This window comes from Anolis sagrei, chromosome 4 (assembly GCF_037176765.1).
Source record: "Anolis sagrei isolate rAnoSag1 chromosome 4, rAnoSag1.mat, whole genome shotgun sequence".
Taxonomy (NCBI): Eukaryota; Metazoa; Chordata; class Lepidosauria; order Squamata; family Dactyloidae; genus Anolis; species Anolis sagrei.
The window spans coordinates 221236395-221258011 of record NC_090024.1 but is presented as its reverse complement, the minus strand read 5'-3'; the positions used below and the strand labels follow the sequence as shown (position 1 = coordinate 221258011).

At 37.4% G+C, this 21617-nt stretch overlaps 1 protein-coding gene across 1 annotated transcript in view; it reads left to right on the top strand.

The window, feature by feature from the left end:
* The window catches only part of B4GALT5 (beta-1,4-galactosyltransferase 5), a 64286-nt gene extending 47522 nt beyond the window's left edge, over positions 1-16764 (top strand). Inside the window, exons 3-9 of the mRNA XM_060772133.2 lie at positions 2678-2791; positions 3825-3949; positions 5398-5514; positions 7555-7742; positions 7959-8081; positions 9488-9589; positions 13695-16764. Coding sequence (XP_060628116.1) covers positions 2678-2791; positions 3825-3949; positions 5398-5514; positions 7555-7742; positions 7959-8081; positions 9488-9589; positions 13695-13842 — 917 coding nt within the window. The 3' untranslated portion in view covers positions 13843-16764. The remainder of the gene's footprint in view (positions 1-2677; positions 2792-3824; positions 3950-5397; positions 5515-7554; positions 7743-7958; positions 8082-9487; positions 9590-13694) is intronic.
* The last annotated feature ends 4853 nt before the right edge of the window (positions 16765-21617 follow it).

Sequence of the window (21617 nt, the reverse complement as noted above, 5' to 3'; positions counted from 1 at the left end):
GACTGCTCAGCTGAGTTAATGAAATAAGATGGAGTGGAAGAAGAAGACTTTAAAAATGAAATGTTGGATGTAGCCTTAATATGCTAGCTTGAGGTTACCAAACTGAGGTTACCAAATTGAGGTTACCAAATTGGTTGGTTGTGCACACATTTGTCACATGCAATATATTTAAAATTGGAGTGTATATACATATATGTAACTGTCCAGAATAATTGTTCATATTTGTCAACATGTTTGGAGAGCATGGAGAAAGCAATGGGTTAGTAAAGATTAGACAGGAAGAACAATGTGGTTATATGGGGGGGGTGTCTTTACGTTGTCTGTCAATTTAAGCTGACATCATGCATTTTAATAAGGTTTTCTTAGGCAAGGAATACTCTGAAGTTCCACAGCAGACTTTCCCAATTTCACAGCAGACTTTGCTTTCTTTTTGTTGGCACTTTAATGCTAACCAATATTTATCCAAATCCATTGCTCACCTTTTTTGTCTAAAATACCTTGCCAGAATTAGGGAGTTCATTAGATTTGCGTAATAGGAAAATCTTAGTGCTGAGCCAAAGCAAAAGGGGAAGCTGCTTCAAGAGCCACACACGGAGTTCCTCTTTGAAGCATGTCACCTCTAATTTAATTGACATGGTTCAGTGCTATGCAGTCCTGGGATTTGTAGTTTGGTGAGGCATTGGCCTTCTTTGGCAGAGAAGACTGAAGACCTTGTCAAACTACAGCTGCCTTGACTCCATAACATTTAACAAAGGCAATAAGAATGGATTTATCCTACATCATAGAATCATATGATACATAGATGCACCCCAAGGTGTTTTTCCCCCATTTCTTAGAAGCTTTGGTGTTCTAATGAAGGAATTCTAAGAATGCAGCAACTGTAATGTGCACCTTTTTTGGGGTGGGGGGTCGCAAATTATGAAGAGTGCACTTTTTGCTGATACGTATTACATTCGGCAGCAAATACTTTTTTGGTTTCAGGGTTTTGAAAATTGAGGTGTGCATTAGATTTGATGGTGCATTAGGCTCAAGTAAATATAAATTTACATTACCCAAATATGTCAGCTGAAGTGCAATTATCTTTTGGATTGCACTTATTTTTGATTTTCAAACACAATTCTGCAGTTAAAAATGCATGCAAAAATTTGCATGTTAGGAGAAATACACACAAAAATGCATGTGCTAGTGAAAGTAACATGTAGAAGTGTTTTATATCTGGAAAATTGTTTGCAGAAATGTGTATGTGAGACAATATTGCATGCAAAATACTTGTATACAAAGACATTCACATGAAAGGGAAATACATTAAAAAGAAATACTTGAATATGAGGCAGAAGTATGAGGTAGAAATAGAATGGATTGGATTTAGGGATAGTGAAAAACTATAAGAAATAAGAGCTGATATTATCTCTACTCATGACTTCTTAGACAGCTTTGGACTATGTTTATCTTAAAACAAGAATATCACAATGTAAACATGATGACAAGAGCATCATTCCACTGTTTAAGAGTGGACCAAAGTTTCCTGTATAGGTAAATGACCTGTGTGTTTGGTTCAGCTGTGGTTTAAGTGAGACAGATAGGTCCAAATAATAGGCAGATCTGAGAAAATAAAAGCTTGCTCGGTGTTCTTTTAATCAAGTCTTGTTAGGATTAGTTCAACAGATTTTTAATAAGCATCAGGCAGAATCATCTAAAATATTGCCACTTGGCTCAAATTAACTCCTGACTGATGCTTCATTACAATTAATAACCTACAAAGCAGGAGACACTGGCGCAGGTTCTTCAAAAGGAGCAATGGAGGCTTCATCTCACACATTTAAGTTATTCCCATCATGAGGTTGAAAATCTGTCATGCTTTATATATATTTTATAAAACATCAGTGCCATAAACCATTCATTAATTTAATAAGCTTTATTTGAGTTGTGATGAAGGTCACTGCTAAACATCTTGCCCAGAGCAGTAATAGAATGTCTTATTATAAAATGTCAGATAATATAGCCTCTTAGGCACTAAAGAAAATTAAGAACTAAATTCAGTTTCTTAGTTCAAACTACTGTAGTCCATTGAATGAACTGGATATGTTAAGTCACTTCACGGAATGCTAAAGTTGGATTTAAACCATTTATTTATTTGAGTATTTAGCTGATGAGTTCTCTAAAATTCTTTTAAACTTAAAATCTTCACTGAGAAATACTTAGGAAATAATGTATTCAATTTTTCTTTTGTTTTGGTAGCAAAATCCTCCTTTCTAATATCTAGTCATACTAGTGTTTTCTTAAGAGTTTGCAATTTAGCATACATAGTTTAAAAATGAATAATTGAAAATTACCCTTTTTCCTTACTGATTTGTATCTAGTAAACGGCTGAGATTGAATTTATTTCCGATGTATCTTTTGGCTCAATTAGTTGCAGATAACTATTAGCCAAATACTAAAATGATGCATATATAACACTCAGCAAAGATCAGATTCATAATGGAGTTTGTTTTAATTCGATAAACTGGGTTCTTAGTAAGGATTGAAATGGTCTGAAAATGCTTGTTTGTGCTGTAGAGCACTATAGGTACAAAGTGTGCTCCATGTACTGGTTGGCAGTAACTGTTGCTAATGGAAGCCAAACTGCAAAATCAATAGCTTAAGATGCATTCTTCATTTTTCTTTCTCCATCTACCAGATTATCCTCTTGATTTGAACCACAATGAAACATTTCTGCAAACAACAACTTTTCTTCCTGAAGATTTTACCTATTTTCCAAACCATACCTGCCCTGAAAGACTCCCTTCTATGAGTAAGTACTGATATGACATTATGCTTCACTTTCTTATAAGACAGTGAGTGTGTACATTTGCATGTATACATGCACAGTCTTGAATTTCTTGACATTAAGGGGGACCTACAGAAAAATTTGATAAAAAATATGGGGTGTATGTTGGTCACTGTTTTAGTACTTCACACCCTAATAATGTTAATTAGTACATAACATATTCCACCTGACCTAAATGCCATTTGAATTTAATTTTTTTTTTTTACTTTGGCTCATGATTTTAATGTGACTAGTAACGTGACAGTAATGTATTATCAGATGCATTATGATATATTTAAAAAAAATCAGATGCTAAAAGCATCTTTTACTTACTTTATCTATAAAAAAAGCATTAATGAGGAAATGGAGAAGGATCTTGCACGTTCTTTCACTTCAAGAGCCTTAAAAGTGGTTTGTGGTCAGCAGGAAGTTTCAGCGTTTTGATTTGACAAATTATTTGGTTTACTTATTGAGCTCATTGTATAATCACATTATGATTCTTCATATTTTCTAGTCTCTGTCAGTGATGACTAGCAGTTGACCCTTGAAAGAAAAATAAACTATAGTTACATTTCAGTTGCATATGTACTTTTTCTACTTTATAGTAGCTGTTGTTTTATCCAGTCGTCTGAGTGAGAAAAATCTGCCATATGTTTTGAACTAGGGGTTCCTTTACCACTCCTTGGGAGACTATCTAGGAATTGCAACCATGAACAAAGTGATGTTTTGACCTGGGATATCACAAAATTGTGTGCAAAGAGAAGTGGGGATCCAATTCGTCAAACATTATTAAGGCTCTTGCAACCATATCATAAATTCATTGTTTTCCAATGGTGGCTCTAAAGTGACAGGAAATGTAGAATTACTGGAAATTAGCAGGTAATCTCTCAATTTATGTGGAAATGAAAGAATGCAAATAAGCTCCAATATAATGTGACAATGTAGTTAAATAATTTGTAAACAAGATACTCTCAGACTTGTGCTTTCAGCTTCTCATTTTCTGTGATTGGTTATACAGAGGGTCCTATTGATGTAAATATGAGCGAAATCAGCATGGAAGAGATTCACCAGTTCTTCTCTCAAGACCCTACAATCAAACTAGGAGGCCACTGGAAACCTAAAGACTGTGTGCCTCGTTGGAAGGTAGGTTGAAATGAAAGAGCTATATGAAGGTTATATTGTCCAGATCATAATACTGTGACAGTGTAGGAAAATCATGAGTTCTCATGGATGTGTAGTCCTCCATTTTGCATACTTCTGTATTTATTGACAGAATTTAGTAGATAGTTCAGAGACTGACTTCAACTGACTGAGGAATGAATATTTTGTGGAGCCCAAGTCATGCTTAATTAGCCACTGACACATTCACTCATGTAGTTCAAGAATATAGGCTTATTACCGTACCCCTTTGGCAAGGAAGGTGTATGGTACCACAAAAAACATGGTCTAATTTCTACTACAGATTTTGAGAAGGAAACAACAGCAGGCTCTACTGATTGCCTTCTACTGTATATGCCCTCCCCACTCTTCAGAAATGTATGAATTTATACCTATTTCCAAGCACTCTGTGCTTGGGAAGCAGTTTGGTGCTTATGAGAAATAAACGTCTGGTTAGTAAAGCCAATCCAAATGTTGTAAATGCTTCTTTGGGTATTTTGGTGAATTCTTCAGGGATTGTGTTACAGTTTGCGTGCAGTGTCGCCTGATTGTTTCCACTATCGTACTTTCAGTGAACTTCTTCCTCTTGGAGCCCTCCTTCCAATATACTGATTATGTCCCAGTGAATGAGACTTCTTTGTGCAAACAAATAGATGCAGGCGAAACATCAGGAGAGAATGCTTCTGGAACATGGTCATACAGCCTGAAAAACTTATAGCAACCCAGTGATTTCAGCCATGAAAGCCTTCAACAACACATTAAATAGAGTGTTATGGCAGCAGTAGTGCAAAACTCTTTAGTTTGTAGTGGATAAACTCAGATATGAATATTTCATACCAGAAACATCTGAGAAGCTCATGGAGATCCTGGTAAATCTAATTGTGGAAATCTATAGGCCCCACCTCATCAGTCTTCCCTTTTTCACATATTTTTGCACTGAAAGCCTAAGGAATGGCCCATATCAAACCATTTCTCAGGTTATGTGAATTGCAGACTCACTTTCCGAACTGTAGGTAGTTTTGGGATGTGTCTTTATTAGATGTCTTGGGTCCCATCCAGGCAGAAAAGCAAGATATTAAATGATTTTTTAAGGAAGTGCAAATTTGAATATATTAAATCAACTCTGCTCCTGGGAATTTAAAATGTCTGTTCATGTCTAGAGATCTAAAATCCTTACTTTCTTGCTCTTTTTATAATTCAACTTGGAATTGCTGCAAATTTTAAAATGCCAAAAGTAATTTTATGAAATGCCGGTTTGCTTTCTTAAGAAATGAAACAGAAGGTGTTGGTCATTCTTACAAATTTTAATCTGGAATATCATATCCACTGGTGTTTCATATTCTTGGGGGTATTACATTGGACACTTGTATATTCTTGAATTTCAGGTTGCTTCTGAGTTAAAAGAGGAGCTAATCAGAATTCTGTTTTTTTAGGTGGCAATCCTTGTTCCATTCCGTAATCGTTATGAGCATCTGCCAGTCCTCTTTAGACACCTTATTCCAATGTTGCAGCACCAACGTTTACAATTTGCATTTTATATAATTGAACAAGTAAGTGAGTTCATTTTTCTTTCACAGAACAGGTTCTTAACAATGGAATTAACCACCAGAACAGATTTGTAATGCTATTCTTTCCCAGAAATGTTTTGTAAGAGAGACTGTTAACTGCATTCTGCACAGGTTATTGAACAGTACTATTAAATTCTCAGAATATGCTCAGCATGTAGCTGCAGTTAATAGTTGCCAAATTGCATACCAATCGAGACTTCCAAAGCTGATACCTAGATAGTGTCCTCTTCCTGTAACTGGCATGTGGAATTCCAAATCATGTAGGAGATGATAGTTAATATTTCAGTACATCCTTTAATCAATCCAATACATTTTGCGTGGCAGGGGACAGCTAGTTCTTTATAGTTCTCATTCTTAGGGGAATCCATTAAAATCACGAGGTGAACACAGGTTCAGAAAATCCCCTTTCAGTATCTGTTTGCGCATCCATAATATCATATGGAAGCACACAATTGTGCAAGACCTGTAATGCTTATAGCCTCCGGGCTGCAAAAAGTGACCAGGCTACAAACCCAAACTGGTTGGCCTATATAGTGTTGGGCAGATGGGATCTTGGAGAGGCCCAACCTGTTCAAGCAGTGTTTCAAGTAAAACATAATTACTTTAAATTTAGATAGCCCTCCATCCTCTGTCTACCTTTGTCTACGTCTTTACTTTTGGTTGAGAAATAATTTTTCTTCAGTTTTTTCCCCCTGAAATACTAAGCACCTACTTGGAGAAACATATCAGCACTTTACATATCCAAAGGTGCAGAACCGTTTCTTTAAACAATGTATATTTTCTTTGAAGTGGATGCAACCACTCATCCAGCATTAATGTGCTGAGTTTGCCCACGGCATTCCTTCAGTGATTACAGGTACAAATCTTCACAACCATGTGCTATCTAAAACTTTTTAGATATATAGTATATGTTATCTCACTTAGTATTGGTCTTCCCTCAAACGTTTCGATCATAGCTTAATACTAGGCCTTATTTGTAAGCTGTAAGATCATTACATTTAATCTTGGACTGATTTTGAGATCCCTTTTTTCCTGAGTTCAGTCCTCTTAAAATAGACTATACTAGGCAAGATGGACTGATGAGGTGACTGTGTGTACATCTACACTGTAGAAGTAGTGCAGTTTGACACTACCTTAACTGCTATAGTGCAATACTATGGAATTTTGGGATTTGTGGTTTAGTGAGGCAGAAGCACTCTTACAGAGAAGGCTAAAGACCTTGTAAAACTCCTATGATTCCATAGTATAGAGTCATAGCAATTAAAGTGGTGTCAAACTGTATTAATTCTACAGTGTATGTCTAGTCTGGAAGTGAAAAATGTAACTTTGGATGGGATACTGTTTTCACATGATGCAAAACTGCATTTCTCAATTGTGGTCTATTTGCAACAAATCTTCTTGGATCACTTAATTTTATTATGCTACACTGATAGGACCAGTACCTTATAGCCATATAATCAATAATTATTTGTTAAAGTATTAGTACTCAACAACAAGTTTGATTCTGACATTTCTGTAGCCTTTTCATTTTTAGTAGCTAGGTTTTGAGGTTATTGTAGAAGCCATCAATCATGCTAACTGATTTATTTGGTCTGTTGAAAAAGAGAGAAAAATTCCAGTATATGTATATGTTTTCAGGTTGCCAATTAAATTATGATAGCCCCCTAAATTTAATTGGGTTTTCTTAGACAAGGAATACTCCAATGGTTTTGTCAGCTTCAAAAAATATCCTACAGCACTGAGTATTTGTTGGAAATCTCCCATCCATATACTTACCAGAACTGAACCTGCTTAGCTTCCTAGATCAGATGGGATCTGATGTTTTGGGTATTTAATCTGTTAAAAAGAGGAGTTTAATTTGGGAAAAGTTTTTTAAACTTTGAAAAACTAACCATAATATAAAGTGAAGGCAGCATATGCATACTCATCCATTCCAGATACCTGAAGTCAACATGAAATGCCTTAAAGATAGATTACTTTATAAACAATTTTGAATGTAAGTTTTATATAATTTTCTTGCAGGCTGGTAACCAACCTTTTAACCGTGCCATGCTCTTCAATGTTGGCTTTCGGGAAGCAATGAAGGACCTGGACTGGGATTGTCTGATTTTTCATGATGTGGACCATATACCTGAAAATGACCGTAACTATTACGGATGTGGGCTGATGCCAAGACATTTTGCAGCAAAGCTGGATAAATATATGTATCTGTAAGTAACTGCACTCCTCTATTCATGACATTAAGACATCTTTTTAAAAACTACATAGAGAAATAGAGGCAGACATTGTTGAACATAAAGATTGGAAAACTATTTTTAACAGGTGATGCCAACAAAAATGCACTTGGCCTATTCTATATTTGTTCAACACAAACTTACATAAATCTCTCCTTTCTTTCTTTCTTTCTTTCTTTCTTCATATTATAGCCTTCCTTACAACGAGTTCTTTGGAGGAGTAAGTGGCTTAACAGTTGAACAATTCAAAAAAATCAATGGTTTTCCAAATGCCTTCTGGGGCTGGGGCGGAGAGGATGATGACCTTTGGAACAGGTAATGTGTATACCAGGATATGTACAGATGGATTACATGCAAGTAACAACTTGTATGATTTTTTCATACATTTCTCAAATTACTGTAAAAGCAGATGGACAGTCTTTGTATTCTGATATAAAAATGTGGCAGGATGCTTTTCAGTTAAATATTTGCAGGCTAGGGACATATCTTACTTGGGTGCATCATACACACCCATTTTGGCAAGTGAAGCTACTGGAATGCTCTTTGTGGTTCCTTGTGTTATTTGGCCATGTGCCTATAGCTGCCAACATTGCACAGTAACACCGATAACATAAAAGCTTTAGAGGCTTATCTAGAACATTGCTTTATTCCTGCAATCACCAAGCAGAAGCCTGTTGGAAGTCCACTGGTAGCATAGGGTTAGGGTTAGGTGACCATCTTGGGTTGTTGATTTAATAGAATTAACTATATGTTGTGTTTGTTTTGAACCCCCCAGCATTCAGCTTCAGTGGATTCTGAAAATAGGTTCTTGTATTCCTAAAGGGAAATAAAATAGTCTCCTCAGTCATTCCTCTCTACACCATCCAAATTTTATGCATCCGTAGCATGAACCAGCATGGTGCAGAGATTGGATTGCTATATTAAGCATTTTGGCAGACCAAGATTCAAGTTTCTGCTCAGCTATGAAAACCCACTGAGTGACCTTAGGCAAGTCACACTTCCTTAATTGTAGAGAAGGCAGTTGCAAGCCTCCTCAGAATAATCCTGCCAAGAAAAATAGAGTGTTGTCATAAGTGGGAGTAAGCTTGAAGACACATGTCAGCGAATTATGTTTGACCATTATTTGCCTTTTTTCTATGCTAAACAGCCCCAAACTTTGTAATACTTGCTCACATAGGAGTTTCTGTGGTCCTTGATTAATTTGTGCTGTCCCTTTCTGTCCTTTTCCAGTTCATACGATATTCTTTTTTGAACACTTAGCTCTACATGACCTCTAAGGAAGAATTTCCATAAACTATGACACAGTCCTAACTTGCTTCCTCTCCATATTCTCTCAACCATCTTGATTGACATTTAGAAGAGAATTTGTTTCCTGGGGAGAGGTTTTGTTTTTCTTCAAAGTATGTTGTTCTGGAAGTTCCAAGTTAAAGAGCAATCACATTAGTTATAGCTCAGGACAAGGTTGAGAAATTCTGTGTCCCAGGTCTTAATGTATGTTAGTTTTTTAGATATTCAATTTCCTTATTGAAAAACATGTGATCTGTAGAAAGCTGCATATCCTGCTTCAAAATGAAAATGATTTTAATCCAGCAATTTATTTGAAATATGTTGAAAGGTGCTTGGTTATAAAACATATTGAAGTGGTTGTGGCTCAGATTTTACAGACCTGGTGAATGTCAAAACCAAAGGAACTGAAATATTGTTCTTTCTCCTTCTCTTAGGGTGCACTATGCAGGTTACTTGGTGACTCGGCCCGAAGGAGATACTGGGAAATACAAGTCAATTCCTCATCACCATAGAGGTGAAGTGCAGTTCTTAGGAAGGCAAGTGAACTTTTCAATCATGAATAGCTTGAAAATGCAGACTTCATACATAGGCATTCATTGCTAGCAGCTCTGATCCATACATTGAAAGTCTTCCCACCTGGAAAAAAAATCAGGATGGAGTTAAAGGCATTATGAAAAGCTTCCTAGTTAGTGTCTTTAACCATTCCCACAATGGGAAATCAGATATATAAAGTAGGAAATTGTGTTGACTGCTTCAAACTCTACTAGTTCTTCTTCTCTGGATGTTTTTAAGCAGAGACTGGAATGGCCATCTGCAGGGAGTGCTTTGATTGTATTGTCCTATATGGCTGAAGGTTGGATTGTATGGCCTTTGTGATCTTTTCCAACTGTATGATTTTAGTCCAAATAGACAAATGGGTGGGCTGCCAGCTTTCTTATTGCTCCAGCCATCCTTGTCTCCTGACAAACCCTTGCCCAGATCTTCAGACTTTGCCAAATCTTTAGGTGTTTCAAATGATTAAGTGCCAATTGGCAAAACTACTATAGACTAGAGTTCCAAGTTCTTGTTCAAAATCCTGCAGGTTTTCAGCAAATTGTGTGTCCAGGAACACCATTCCCAAAAGTAGTGTTCAAAAGAATGCTGTAGTCCATTGGCTCTCAACCTGTGGATCCACAGATATTTTGGCCTTCAACTCCCAGAAATCCTAACAGCTGATAAACTGGCTGGGATTTCTGGGAGTTGTAGGCCCAAACACCTGGGGACCCACAGATTGAGAACCACTGCCTATGTAACTTCTGGCTAGAGAGAATTTGCATGCATTTTACCTTCCACGGCTTGTTAGAAAATATATATTCCATTATATTGAACCACAAATGCATCATGTGGAGCTGGGGGAGAAGATAACCGTAGATTGTGTTTAGAGTAAATGGCATTATTTTCTCTCCCCTTCAAGATCTCTCATCCATTTCAAAGGCAATTGTGCATACCTTGCAAAATGGAATGTAATAGGATCCTCAGTACTGCGTATTAAAGTGACCTCTGTTCTTGTTAGATACCACTTACAGTTGTAAAAGTACATGACTATCTACAAGCCGTGGAATGTAGTGAAATCTGCAGAATATTCTTTGTGTAAAGACAATTTGTGTTCAATATGTCTTAGTTTGTGGAGGTTATTTTGTGTATTTTTAAACATTGCTGAATGAGAGATTTAAACCACCTTAATTATTTTCACTGTTGAAAACCATGAAACAAGGTGTGGTGAAGAAACAAATACATTTCACATGAAATCATAATAAAATATAAACAAATCTAAGCTTTGCTCTCATTGTCACAGTCTTAAACTCAGGAAGTCTGAAAATATGGCACTAATACTATTTTTCTTAGATTTTTGAAATCCCCCTTGGATTTCAGTTTCAGAGCTGTTCAGTAGATTACACTTTAGGTTTCTTCGATGTTTCTGTAGTTGAAAGTGGCCAAAGTCTTTAGTTCTCAATGAAAAAGTAAAATAATACACATCTTTCTTAAATCTAGTGATTGAAAACTTATTGGCAACAGTTTGTATATTTGCCTTAGTGTTATTTTGGTGTATTTCCATTGTTTTTTTATTTGGGTTGCTTCTCTTTCACGGAGCATAGAACCAGGGGCATACCAGTAAACATACCATTTATTTTATTTGAGGAAGGTTTGTTTAGTTTTATTGCCTTAAAATGCTATCGTATATCTAGTATTCTAATTGAAAGCCACTGAACTAATAAAATTTTAACCATGAGACTAGGATTTTTTTTAAAATGCTTAGAATGAATGTAATTTTAACTTAATTGCTTGAGGTTCTAAATTTATGGGAGAGCTTTTTTTTTTTTTTTACCAATCACCATCACATGGCTGTTTTGCACCTAACCTTTGGATGACTTATCAAGTTTTTGGCAGCTGTTGTTTGTGGAATTGGTGCACAGACAGGTGTAGAATAAAAATTAAAGGACGAGGTTGCCTCTGAACATATTCTTAGCATAGGAATAGACTATCAGTACCAGAATTGATTTCATAGGTGCTTAAAGCATGCATGATTATCTGTTCATGTATCTAATAACACATGGATATACATCTAATATTCTCTGAATCACACATACTTCTATGATTTCTCTGTGAATTACACAATTGGTTAATCTGTGCAGGTGCAGAGCACTGTTCAGAACTTTCTAAAATCATGAGGCAGAAAATTTTGTCATTAACCCCGCCCACCATTCCAACGCTATATAAGGCCTGGTTGCCACCAAAATCCCTCAGTTCCTTTCATCCACGCTGTAGCCGGTTCAGGAACCTTCACTATTCAAGCTTGTTAGTTCTTCAGACTTTGCCTATTCTTCTATTTTTGGACTTCTTTTTAGTTTCTAACGAGAGTTTCTTTAATTCCAACCTTGTGCTTTGAAGCCTCCCGCTTTTGAGTCATTTTGTTCTGTGAGTACGGTGTTTGCGACCTAGTCCAGTATGGCCTCCATGACTTGCTTCAAGCAGTGTGAGCAGTGTTTGGGTAAACTTCCTGACACAGATGGGTATTCAAAGTGCCTTCTTTGCTTAGGCGAAGGACATTCTGTCTACTCCTACATTCATTGCAAGGCCTGTAAGCCTCAAGCAAGGAAGAATCGGGAGACAAGGCTTTGTTCCTCTCTGTACCAACAGGCCCTCTCATCTTCTTCCTCAGCTTTGTTCAAACTGGGTCAAAGCAGTCAGATGTGGGCCCCCCAATATCAGTCCCTGCATCAACTTTGGAGAAACCTGTTCCTCCTTCAATGTCTTCAATGAAGGCTGCCATGAAACATTAGGTAGAGCAAGCAACTGCTTCTCATTCAAAGAAGGTGAAATCCAAGGAGCCCACTTCATTTCCAGAGAAGCCCTCGGCACAAAGAGAGGGGAGAGGCATCCTTTTTATTAGAGGAAGACAGACTTATCTATTCTGTTGAAAGGGATGGGAAGGAATAGATACTGTGCTGTAAAACTGTTCCGCTATGGGTTTGCCAGTAGTTCCATGAAGCTGTGAATGTGATATTTATATTTCATACCTGTGATGTGTCCCATTTTTGCCTACTCTGCTGGTTTCCCTTTTTCTTGGCACAACATCTATGTTAGTGAGATTTACAGGGGCCTATTAGAGCAGTTACATTCAATTGGCAGAGCTCCATTTCCTCCAGAGAGATGACATAATCCCCAGGATAGGAATAAATCCTAAATTGCTTAGATAGAATCAAAGAAGAATCATAGAATTGGATAGGACCACAAGGGCCACTCTGTCCAGCACTCTCAGCAGATAGGCATACAATCTTGATTAAAATCCTCCAAAGAAGGAGACTCCACCACACTTCAAAACAGTGTATTTTACTGATAACATTGACTATAGTAGTTTCTTTATACATCAAATGGTAAGGCTGACTGTAAAACAAGTTATTTGAACAGGGGAAAAGAATAAGATGTGTGGAAGATATCAAATCCAATGACTTGCTATAGCAGTCTCCTGTTATGGAGAAGTATTATGAATCAGTTTTTATTCAACTTTAGATTTAGTTTGGTTTTTGGCATTGGATAGAGTGGATAGGGTTGCACACCCTGGTTTCCTCCCTTGCTGCCCTCCCTTCTCTCGCTCGCTCCAGTCAAATGGCAGCACACACACCCATCTGCGGACCTTATTTTAGGTCTCATGGCCCATGGGTTGGGAACCACTGGTCTACATGGATGCCTGAGATACTGATACTTTTGCTTTCTGGTGGTTCAGTGTACATACATTTTGTTTCATGCAAAAAAAAAAAAGCTATTAGAAATAGTGTGTATAAATTACCATCAGGTTATTTGTATAAACTGTGTAAGAAACATCAGTGAACTTCATGTTAAGACTTGAGTCCCTTCTCCAAGATGTATATGCAAATAACAGATACTCCAAAATCTGCAAATGAAATCTGAAATCTGAAGCAGATCTATAGCCAAGGATGTCAGATAAAGAATATTCAACTTCTATGTCTTTATTTCAAGGCAGGTGATGTTCTTAATACAAAACGGTTATACTCAGGATGTATATTCCTATTAACACAGGTATGTCCTTGAAGTGCCACCTTTAATGTCTCCAACTTTTTTCCCCTTTCCTCCCACAAATAGGTATGCACTTCTGCGAAAGTCCAAAGAGAGGCAAGAACTGGATGGCCTCAATAATTTAAACTACTTTCCAAATATTACATATGACGCCTTGTATAAAAACATTACCGTCAACCTGACACCAGAGCTGGCTCTGGTAAACGAATACTAAGAATATGAGAAGAGGAAAACAGGTTCAAATATTGTTTTGTAAATGTCTGCTGGACAAGAAAAATCTTGTGTCTAATGAAGGATCACAGTATTTTGAAGAATAATACTCAAAAGCACGCACACAGATCGACGGACTATAGAGCCATTCAGACTGTGCAGCGAGCTCAGACTTCACTTGCTCTTTGATTTCTTTTTTAAAAGAAGGATGGTGTGACCTGCTGCTTCTGTCCCAGCATTTCATCTCCCTAAACAACACCAAACTGTGATCAAATGCGCCGTTCTGCTCATAAAACCAGTTTGGATGACAAGGACCGTTTGGGCTTCTTGATGCTGGAAGTGTCCTGTAGGCAATGGCCCGAATGGGAGATGAACTGCTATTTAACAATGATATCATTCTCTACATTTGTGTTTGTATTGGTTTTTTAATTGACCTGCTTGAAGAAGAATATATGTATATATACACAGACAACAAAAATCGCTTCTTAAAGAAGTGTTGGTGTAAATAAGCTGTATAAATTGCTTTCCTTTCTTTTTTAAAAAAAATCTTTTACAATTCAAAACTGAAGTTGAAGGTTTACAACTTAAGATAACTCAAGCACGCCTCTCACAGTCCAAGCACTTCAGTCCATCATGATGACACTCATGTCAGTAATTCTCTTCAGGGCTACTTGCCTAATTGTTACCAGGATCGGGACCCTGGCAGGTTGTAAAACTTAACAAATGGAAGCCATAGCAGTGCATTTGGGAGAAGTGGGGACCCCCCCCCTCCCCCCACCTTTAGGGAGTAGGAATTCCATTCACAAAAGAAATGACACTAATTTTGGTCACTTGAAAATGCATATAGCCTTTCTTATTCTCTTCCCATCACATTCTGCCAGACATCCCATAATGGTAATTAAACATCTAAGAGAATGCCTTCACCCTAGCTTTAGATTAATAAAGGACAGATTCTCTTAAAATATTATCCAAAAAGGATCCACTCAAACTTTTATTTTTCATGCTGTATGTTTCATCTAAGTTTGCAAATTATTCTGCTTGTCTTTGGAAAAATGCTACAGTGATTCCTGTAGCTTAACCGTTGGAATAGGGAAGGTTATAAATAGTATTTTGATATATTTATTGTGTAAATGAAAATGTACATTGAACTAATATAGGTTAAAATTATAGGTTGGAGCTCTTGGTTATGATTGTTAGCCAGAGAAAAGTTGCACAAGTTAGAGATACTGGGACAAATATATCCAGACTCCAAATCATAATTAAAGAATGAAGGGCATTGAGATTAGCTAAAAGGAAAAAAAAAACTGAGTATAGGACAGAAGTGCTTGTTCCATATCCTCCATCCAGTTTCAGAGATCCAGCTCTTGTTTGAAACTGTCATCTTAGATGTGTGCCTTTTTTGTTCTGTTTTGTTTGTTTTTCCTGGTTTTAAACCAATCTGTTTATACAGTATGTACAAACTATATATTTTTTGCTAGAGCCTGTAACTCTGGTAAATGTCTGTTTGGATTGCTCTTTAAGATATATATATATATTTATAGACACAGATTGTGAGTACTTAATGTGAGAAGTACTTCAATTTCTTTTGCATTGTTGCCTTCAATTTCTGTAATTTGCATAGTTTACACGTAGTTTTCTGGGTTCTATGGATATATGACCTCCCATATACATCTGTCATGGGTGCGACTAGCCAGACCTATTTTCTTGTTTCTCAAAGGAGTAATCGAAGTGTGTGTGTGTGTGTGTGTGTGTATTGGTGTGCGTGCGTGTCTTATCAGCCCATATGAAAGAGCAGCAGATCTGCTCTTGAGAATGCTGGTAAGTATGCTTTAAAATACTTCATAAGGGAACCTTTCATGGCTGCTGCAGAGGTAAGGATTTGTGTCTTTTTTTGTTTCTTAATGGCACATATAGCAATAAATACTTTGATTTTTTTGTTTTTTGTTTTCATATATGGATAACACACACGCTTTCTCATTCCGTCTTAACCCTGGAAAGCTGTTGCAAACCAGTGCTTTTTATTTAATGGTGCTTCAGATGAGGAATGTATTTCAAATTGTCTGAATTCACCATCTCATGTTCATATATCCAGACAGACATTGGGCTGTATGGCAGTTCAGATTCTCAGGCTTTCACAACAGGTGGCCATTCTTCTACTATGCTCAGTCTTCTTGAATGAGAAAAGGAATTACCTCTGCTCAGAAATGCACTTGCTAAAAGATTGACATGAAAGGGTCCGTTTCACTTCCTAATCAATGGTTTTTGGTTTATTTTGCTTTTTTTCCAATCACGTTCCTTTCCCCCCCTCTTGAAAAATAAGGAATATCTTTAAAATGTGCACTGTTAACTCTTATCAGCTAAGTCAAATAATGTATAGCAAATGTAACTGTTGAAAATATAACTGTCAAGCGCATGTGATGTTATGATGTTTTTTAAAAAATTCCTTTTAAAAGAACTGTACATTGGCAGCTGAAATTTCAACAAGGCCACTGCTCCCCATCTCCATCAGCACTGTCAGCTAACACTGCTAAGGGGCAGAACACTATGATAAAATGTGTATTTTTTGTATGAGCCATGTGGGTCTTTATTTGCTAAAACAGTTATTTTCAAATCGACTACTTTTTGTAAAAGCTCCTTCAGTGAGTTTACCAACTGAGCAACCACCGTGCATTTCCAAACGCCTACTGTCAGAGATAGCATTAAATCATATGTAACTTTTATTCTGTTGTTTTGAGCTTGCTCTTATGGTTTTCTATGAGGTGCCAGGAGTACATTTTTGCACTGAAATCTAGTGTTTTAAAACACACACAATTTTCAGCGAAGCAATCCTTTGTGTCATTACATTTATTTACCCATGTGTTTGTACATTTTTGTATTTGTTAATTTATGAATGATTTTTTTCAGTAAAAAAATACATATTCAAGAACCAGGAGACTGTGGTAATGTTTATTTATTTATGGGTGGAATATGTAAAGTCTATTAAAACAGGCCGGCAGGCAAGCCTTAAGTGTACAATTGGATTCAATGTACAGCTCGGTGAACAACAGCTGCTTTTAAAATGTTAATGGCCTTTTCCTATTTCACTCTCCACTCAAGTTATGTAAGGTAATGTTTGAACTTCAAATTTCAACTTTAGAAACAACTGCTACCTCCCACTTGTATTAATGTGTGTATTACATACATATTAAGAGATGTCACTTGGATAATGTTCATTACATTAGTGAATCATACACTGTTCTTTCACTTTTAAGTGAAAGGTTTAGATTCTTTGAGCTAACTATTATATATATTTTAAATAAATGTCCCATATTAAAAGCTTCATCTTCCATACCAAGTTAAAAGCCAATGCCTGTTAAATAAAAAGGCTGCTGGTGGAAAAAAATAACGAGGAGGCTTCCATGTCCTCATTAAACATACTTATGATGCTAGCAGGACTGAGAAAGCCCTCCCTTGGAGATCCTAAAAGCTTGGGCTGGCTTGTATAGAAAGATACGGTATTTCAGACAATCTGGACCCAAGCTGTGTGGAGTTTTAAAGATAATGACCAGCACTTTGAATCAGCAGCCAAGTGGAATTGTTTCAGTATGAGAGTATCTTCCTTATAGCATTTTGGGCCTACTGAAGTTTCCAGTTTCTAGAGGCAGCCCATGTAGAGAGAGTTACAGTAAATCATAATCAAAGCATGTGTCACTGTAGCCAGATTTGACATCCCAACAACCTGGAGGGGCTAACATACTTGTTTTAGGTGTACTGGCCACTGCTGAGAATCTGAGCATCAGTGCTCACATCTGAGACCAGAAGCATGAGAACCTCCTTAGGAGTGTACCCACATCCAACACTAGCTAGATTTCTGTTTTCTGATCTGCTTTTTGACGGACCAGAAGCATCTCTGTTTTAACTGGACTAAGCTTGTTTGTCTTCCCACATTCAGTCTGACAACAAACACTCTTCACACCCAACTTCAAAATCCAAATAATCACTCCCAGCAGTTTCATATAGATGATGAATAGCATGGGACAGAAAATTAAGCTATGAGGGATGCCACAGGTCAGAAACCATGGGGTCTGATGAAAACCTCAGCACTACCACCTGTATTCATTTCTCCAGGAAGTACTGGAACCCACTGGAGGACAGTACCCCTTAAGCATCTTTCCAGAAACATTGCTTAGAAGGATACCATGGCCAATAATACTGAAGGCTAATGAAACATCCAGCAGAACCAATAGGGATCTCGCTCCCAATCCACTTCCCTGTGTAGGTCATCCACCAAGGTCTAATAACCAGGTCTGAAGCCAGATTGAAACAGATCTAAATAATTATTTAATTGAAGAACCTCCAACTGGGGCCCCTTTACACACAACTGTATAAAATCCACATTGAACTGCATTATATGGCAATGTGAACTCAGATAATCCAGCTGTGGATTATCTGCCTTGATATTCTGGGTTACATGGCTGTGTGGAAGGGCCCTGGGAGGCCATCATGTTCCAGAATCCTGCCTCAAAACAATGATATTGGAGACTAGCTGGTAGTTATCCAGCATAATTGGGTTTATGAGTATTCATTGGCAATCTCCCATCTAAGTAATAACCAGTGCTGAGTAAGTTTTCAAGATCAGATGAAATCTGGTGGCTTTAGAGTATTTAGGCTTGCTCGAGTGTAATCAATCTGTGATATTCCCAAACTCTGGTCCTCCAGGTGTTTTGGAGAATGTGGCCATTTGGCCAAGGTGACTAAGGCTGCTGAGGTCCAAAACACCTGAACCAGCTCATCAGGGAAACCAATGTGATGTACAATTGATTAAAAAAAGTATAACACTGAATACATATATAAATAAGAACATTTCAAAACAGTTTTAAGATACGCTTTTTCAAATATGCTGAAACTCGGGCAAAGACAGCTAGAACAGCCATTCCAATTTTAAGAACTAATAATGTAATACAGTTGTTCTTTGGAAACTTGGAAGAACCACCTTGATGTCCTTTTGGGAGGGAGTTCCACAGTCAGGGCTGTTGCAGAGAAAGCCCTGCTTTGTGTATACGCTAGTCTAGTCTTAGAGTGTGTTGGAATACATAACAGGATTTTATATTTCAGACTGGTTTGTATAGAAGGAGGCAGAAACTTGCTTTTTTTCTGGAAGAGAGAAGAAAAAAGGATTTCTTTGCTTGTTGAATGTTTACATTTTTATAACTTCTCTTTCCTCAGCAGGTAATCTTATGATATTTAGGAACAGCTTTCTTCCTTGGAGAATTATAACCTCAGATATGACGAGTAACTAATTTTTCAAGCAGGGGAGGGTGCATTCTGGCTGGTGCTTCAGCACATGCGCACTACTAAAGAAGAAATTACCCATGGGCTGAGAAAGGTGGTATACAAATATAGTAAATAAATAAATAAATTTTGGGAAGTCAATTTGACAACTTTAAATATCATTTTGTTAAATTGATGAGCCTGCTGTATCAATCTGGGGTTGTCAGATCCTTTCTGAGTAGGCAAGCTAATGGCAAACACCTACACTCTTTAAAACTGGAGTGGGAATTTTGCAGTTCCCTAAAGGACCAGAGGTACTCCAAGTGGCCAGTTACTGGTTAAAGGACATTTAATCAACCACCAAGCTTACAAATTCTGTGTTTTGTCTGTCTGTTTGTTTGTTTTTGTTAAAAATGTAATACAAATGTCTGGTTGCTGTTGACACGATAAATAAATAAATAAAGTTCCCTAGATATGGTTCAGCTGTAGCTCCCACCATCAGCTATACTTGTTAGACCAGCAATTATAGTTCAGCAATGTTTGCAGGGCGCCATGAATTCTAGCTCTGTGTTAATGACTTTTGCAAAGCTCTTGGTGCTGTCTGAGAACCAGAAAAAATAGTATGGGTTAATACCTTGGCAAAAAAGTAACTCCCCTTGCCATTCCACCCAAAAAGCCAGGTTGACCTTTACTATTTATATGCTTTGGTTTCACAGATATCATAAAATTGTCCATGTTTGCTGCTAGAGTAGTTGCCTGACTTCTTGAAGCAAAGTTCATCTACTTGGAGGATTATGAATGGGATCATTAGTAAGAATAATTTCTTCATAAATGGATCTTGCTCTTGCCATCTGTCTTCAGTATTCATGACACAGAGTCGTTGCTATTGAGTCAGCTTTCATTTCACATTCTCACTCTTCCATGACGACACACCTTGTGATCTGTTATAAAAAGTATGTCTTTGCCTTGACTTTTGAACCTATTTTATCTGGTGCCGAATTCTTTATGACTGATGTAATTGGACTGTTTTTTCTTTCCATCCCTAATCCTCTCTGTAAGTTGCATTTCTACATTACCTAGAGAAAATGGAAGAAAGTGAGGATGACATCTTTATAAACACCTAATCCAGCTGCAGCCAAAACTGGATTGCTTTTAATAATTGTTTTTAATATTGATATGTTTTTAACTTCATGGTTTTAATGTATTTGTTTGTATGTTTATAGTGTCAAATTACTACCTATCTGTAAATCTGCTCTTAAGTCCCCTTTGGGGTGAAAAGGACAGGAAATGTAGTAAATAAATAACGCAATCCTAGGCAAAGCCAAGTTCATCAGAATGACTCATGGGTGAGTGGAAAAGGGTTGGCTGCCTTTCACTCCACATCCTGGAAACTGGAAAATACCAGGGTGATGTAGTGGCTCCTTGTGAGAATGAGCTGGGAAATCCCCAGTACAAATCTGGTGCCCACTGAATCTAATGCCTTACTTTAAAATGGAATCATGCAGTCTTCCACATGTCTTCAGTTCCATTGACTATACTGGCTGGAGTTTCTGAGATTTGTAGCCAACATCTGGAGGGCTATAGAATACCATCTCTTTTTTTCAATTTGCACATTATTGCTCAGCTTCAGGGTTTTTGTATGGCCCAACAAGCTCAGTGCTATCTATACTTTATTGGTGACGAGCAGGTCTCTCCTCATTTTGCATAAAAAGCATATACTTGTAGTGAACTACAACCCTCTCCTTTCCAGCAGAGCAAAACTAAATCCTAACAGATTCCTTCTGTTTTTAATCTGCTCTGATCAGTACCCAATTTGCCATGAAACTGTTATAACCTTCCTTGTTTTTGTTCAAATTAGTGATGCATTAATAAACTATATATATATAGAGAGAGAGAGAGGAGGAGGGACTTCTAATATACTTTCATAGAAAAATCTGAAAAATTCTGAAAATCTCTTGGGAAGACAGTAGACAAATGTCAGCGTGCTGGAAGAAGCAAAGACCTCCAACATTGAAGCGATGCTCCTATATCATCAATTCTGCTGGACTGGTCACTTTGTCTAAATGCCTGATCACCATCTCCCAAAGTAGTTACTATACTCTCAACTCAAGAATGGGAAACATAATGTTGGTGGACAGGGAAAGAGATTCAAAGATGGGCTTAAAGCCAACCTTAAAAACTGCAGCATAGACACAGAATTGGGAAGCCCTGGCCCTTGAGCTCTCTAACTGGAGGTCAGCTGTGACCAGCAGTGCTGCATAATTTGTAGAGCATGAATGGAGGGCAAAAGGGAGAAATATGCAAGAGGAAGGTGCGTCAAGCCAACCCTGACCAGGACTACCTTCCACCTGGAAACCGATGTCCTCATTGCATGAGAACATGCAGATCAAGAATAGGGCTCCACAGCCATCTGCAGACTCACCACCAAAACACTATACTTGGAGGACCATCACCCTCGGGCTACTAGGGATCACATTTGTTCTATCCTGTGCTTTATATTCATAATTTCCATTTTCATTTCAATCCTTC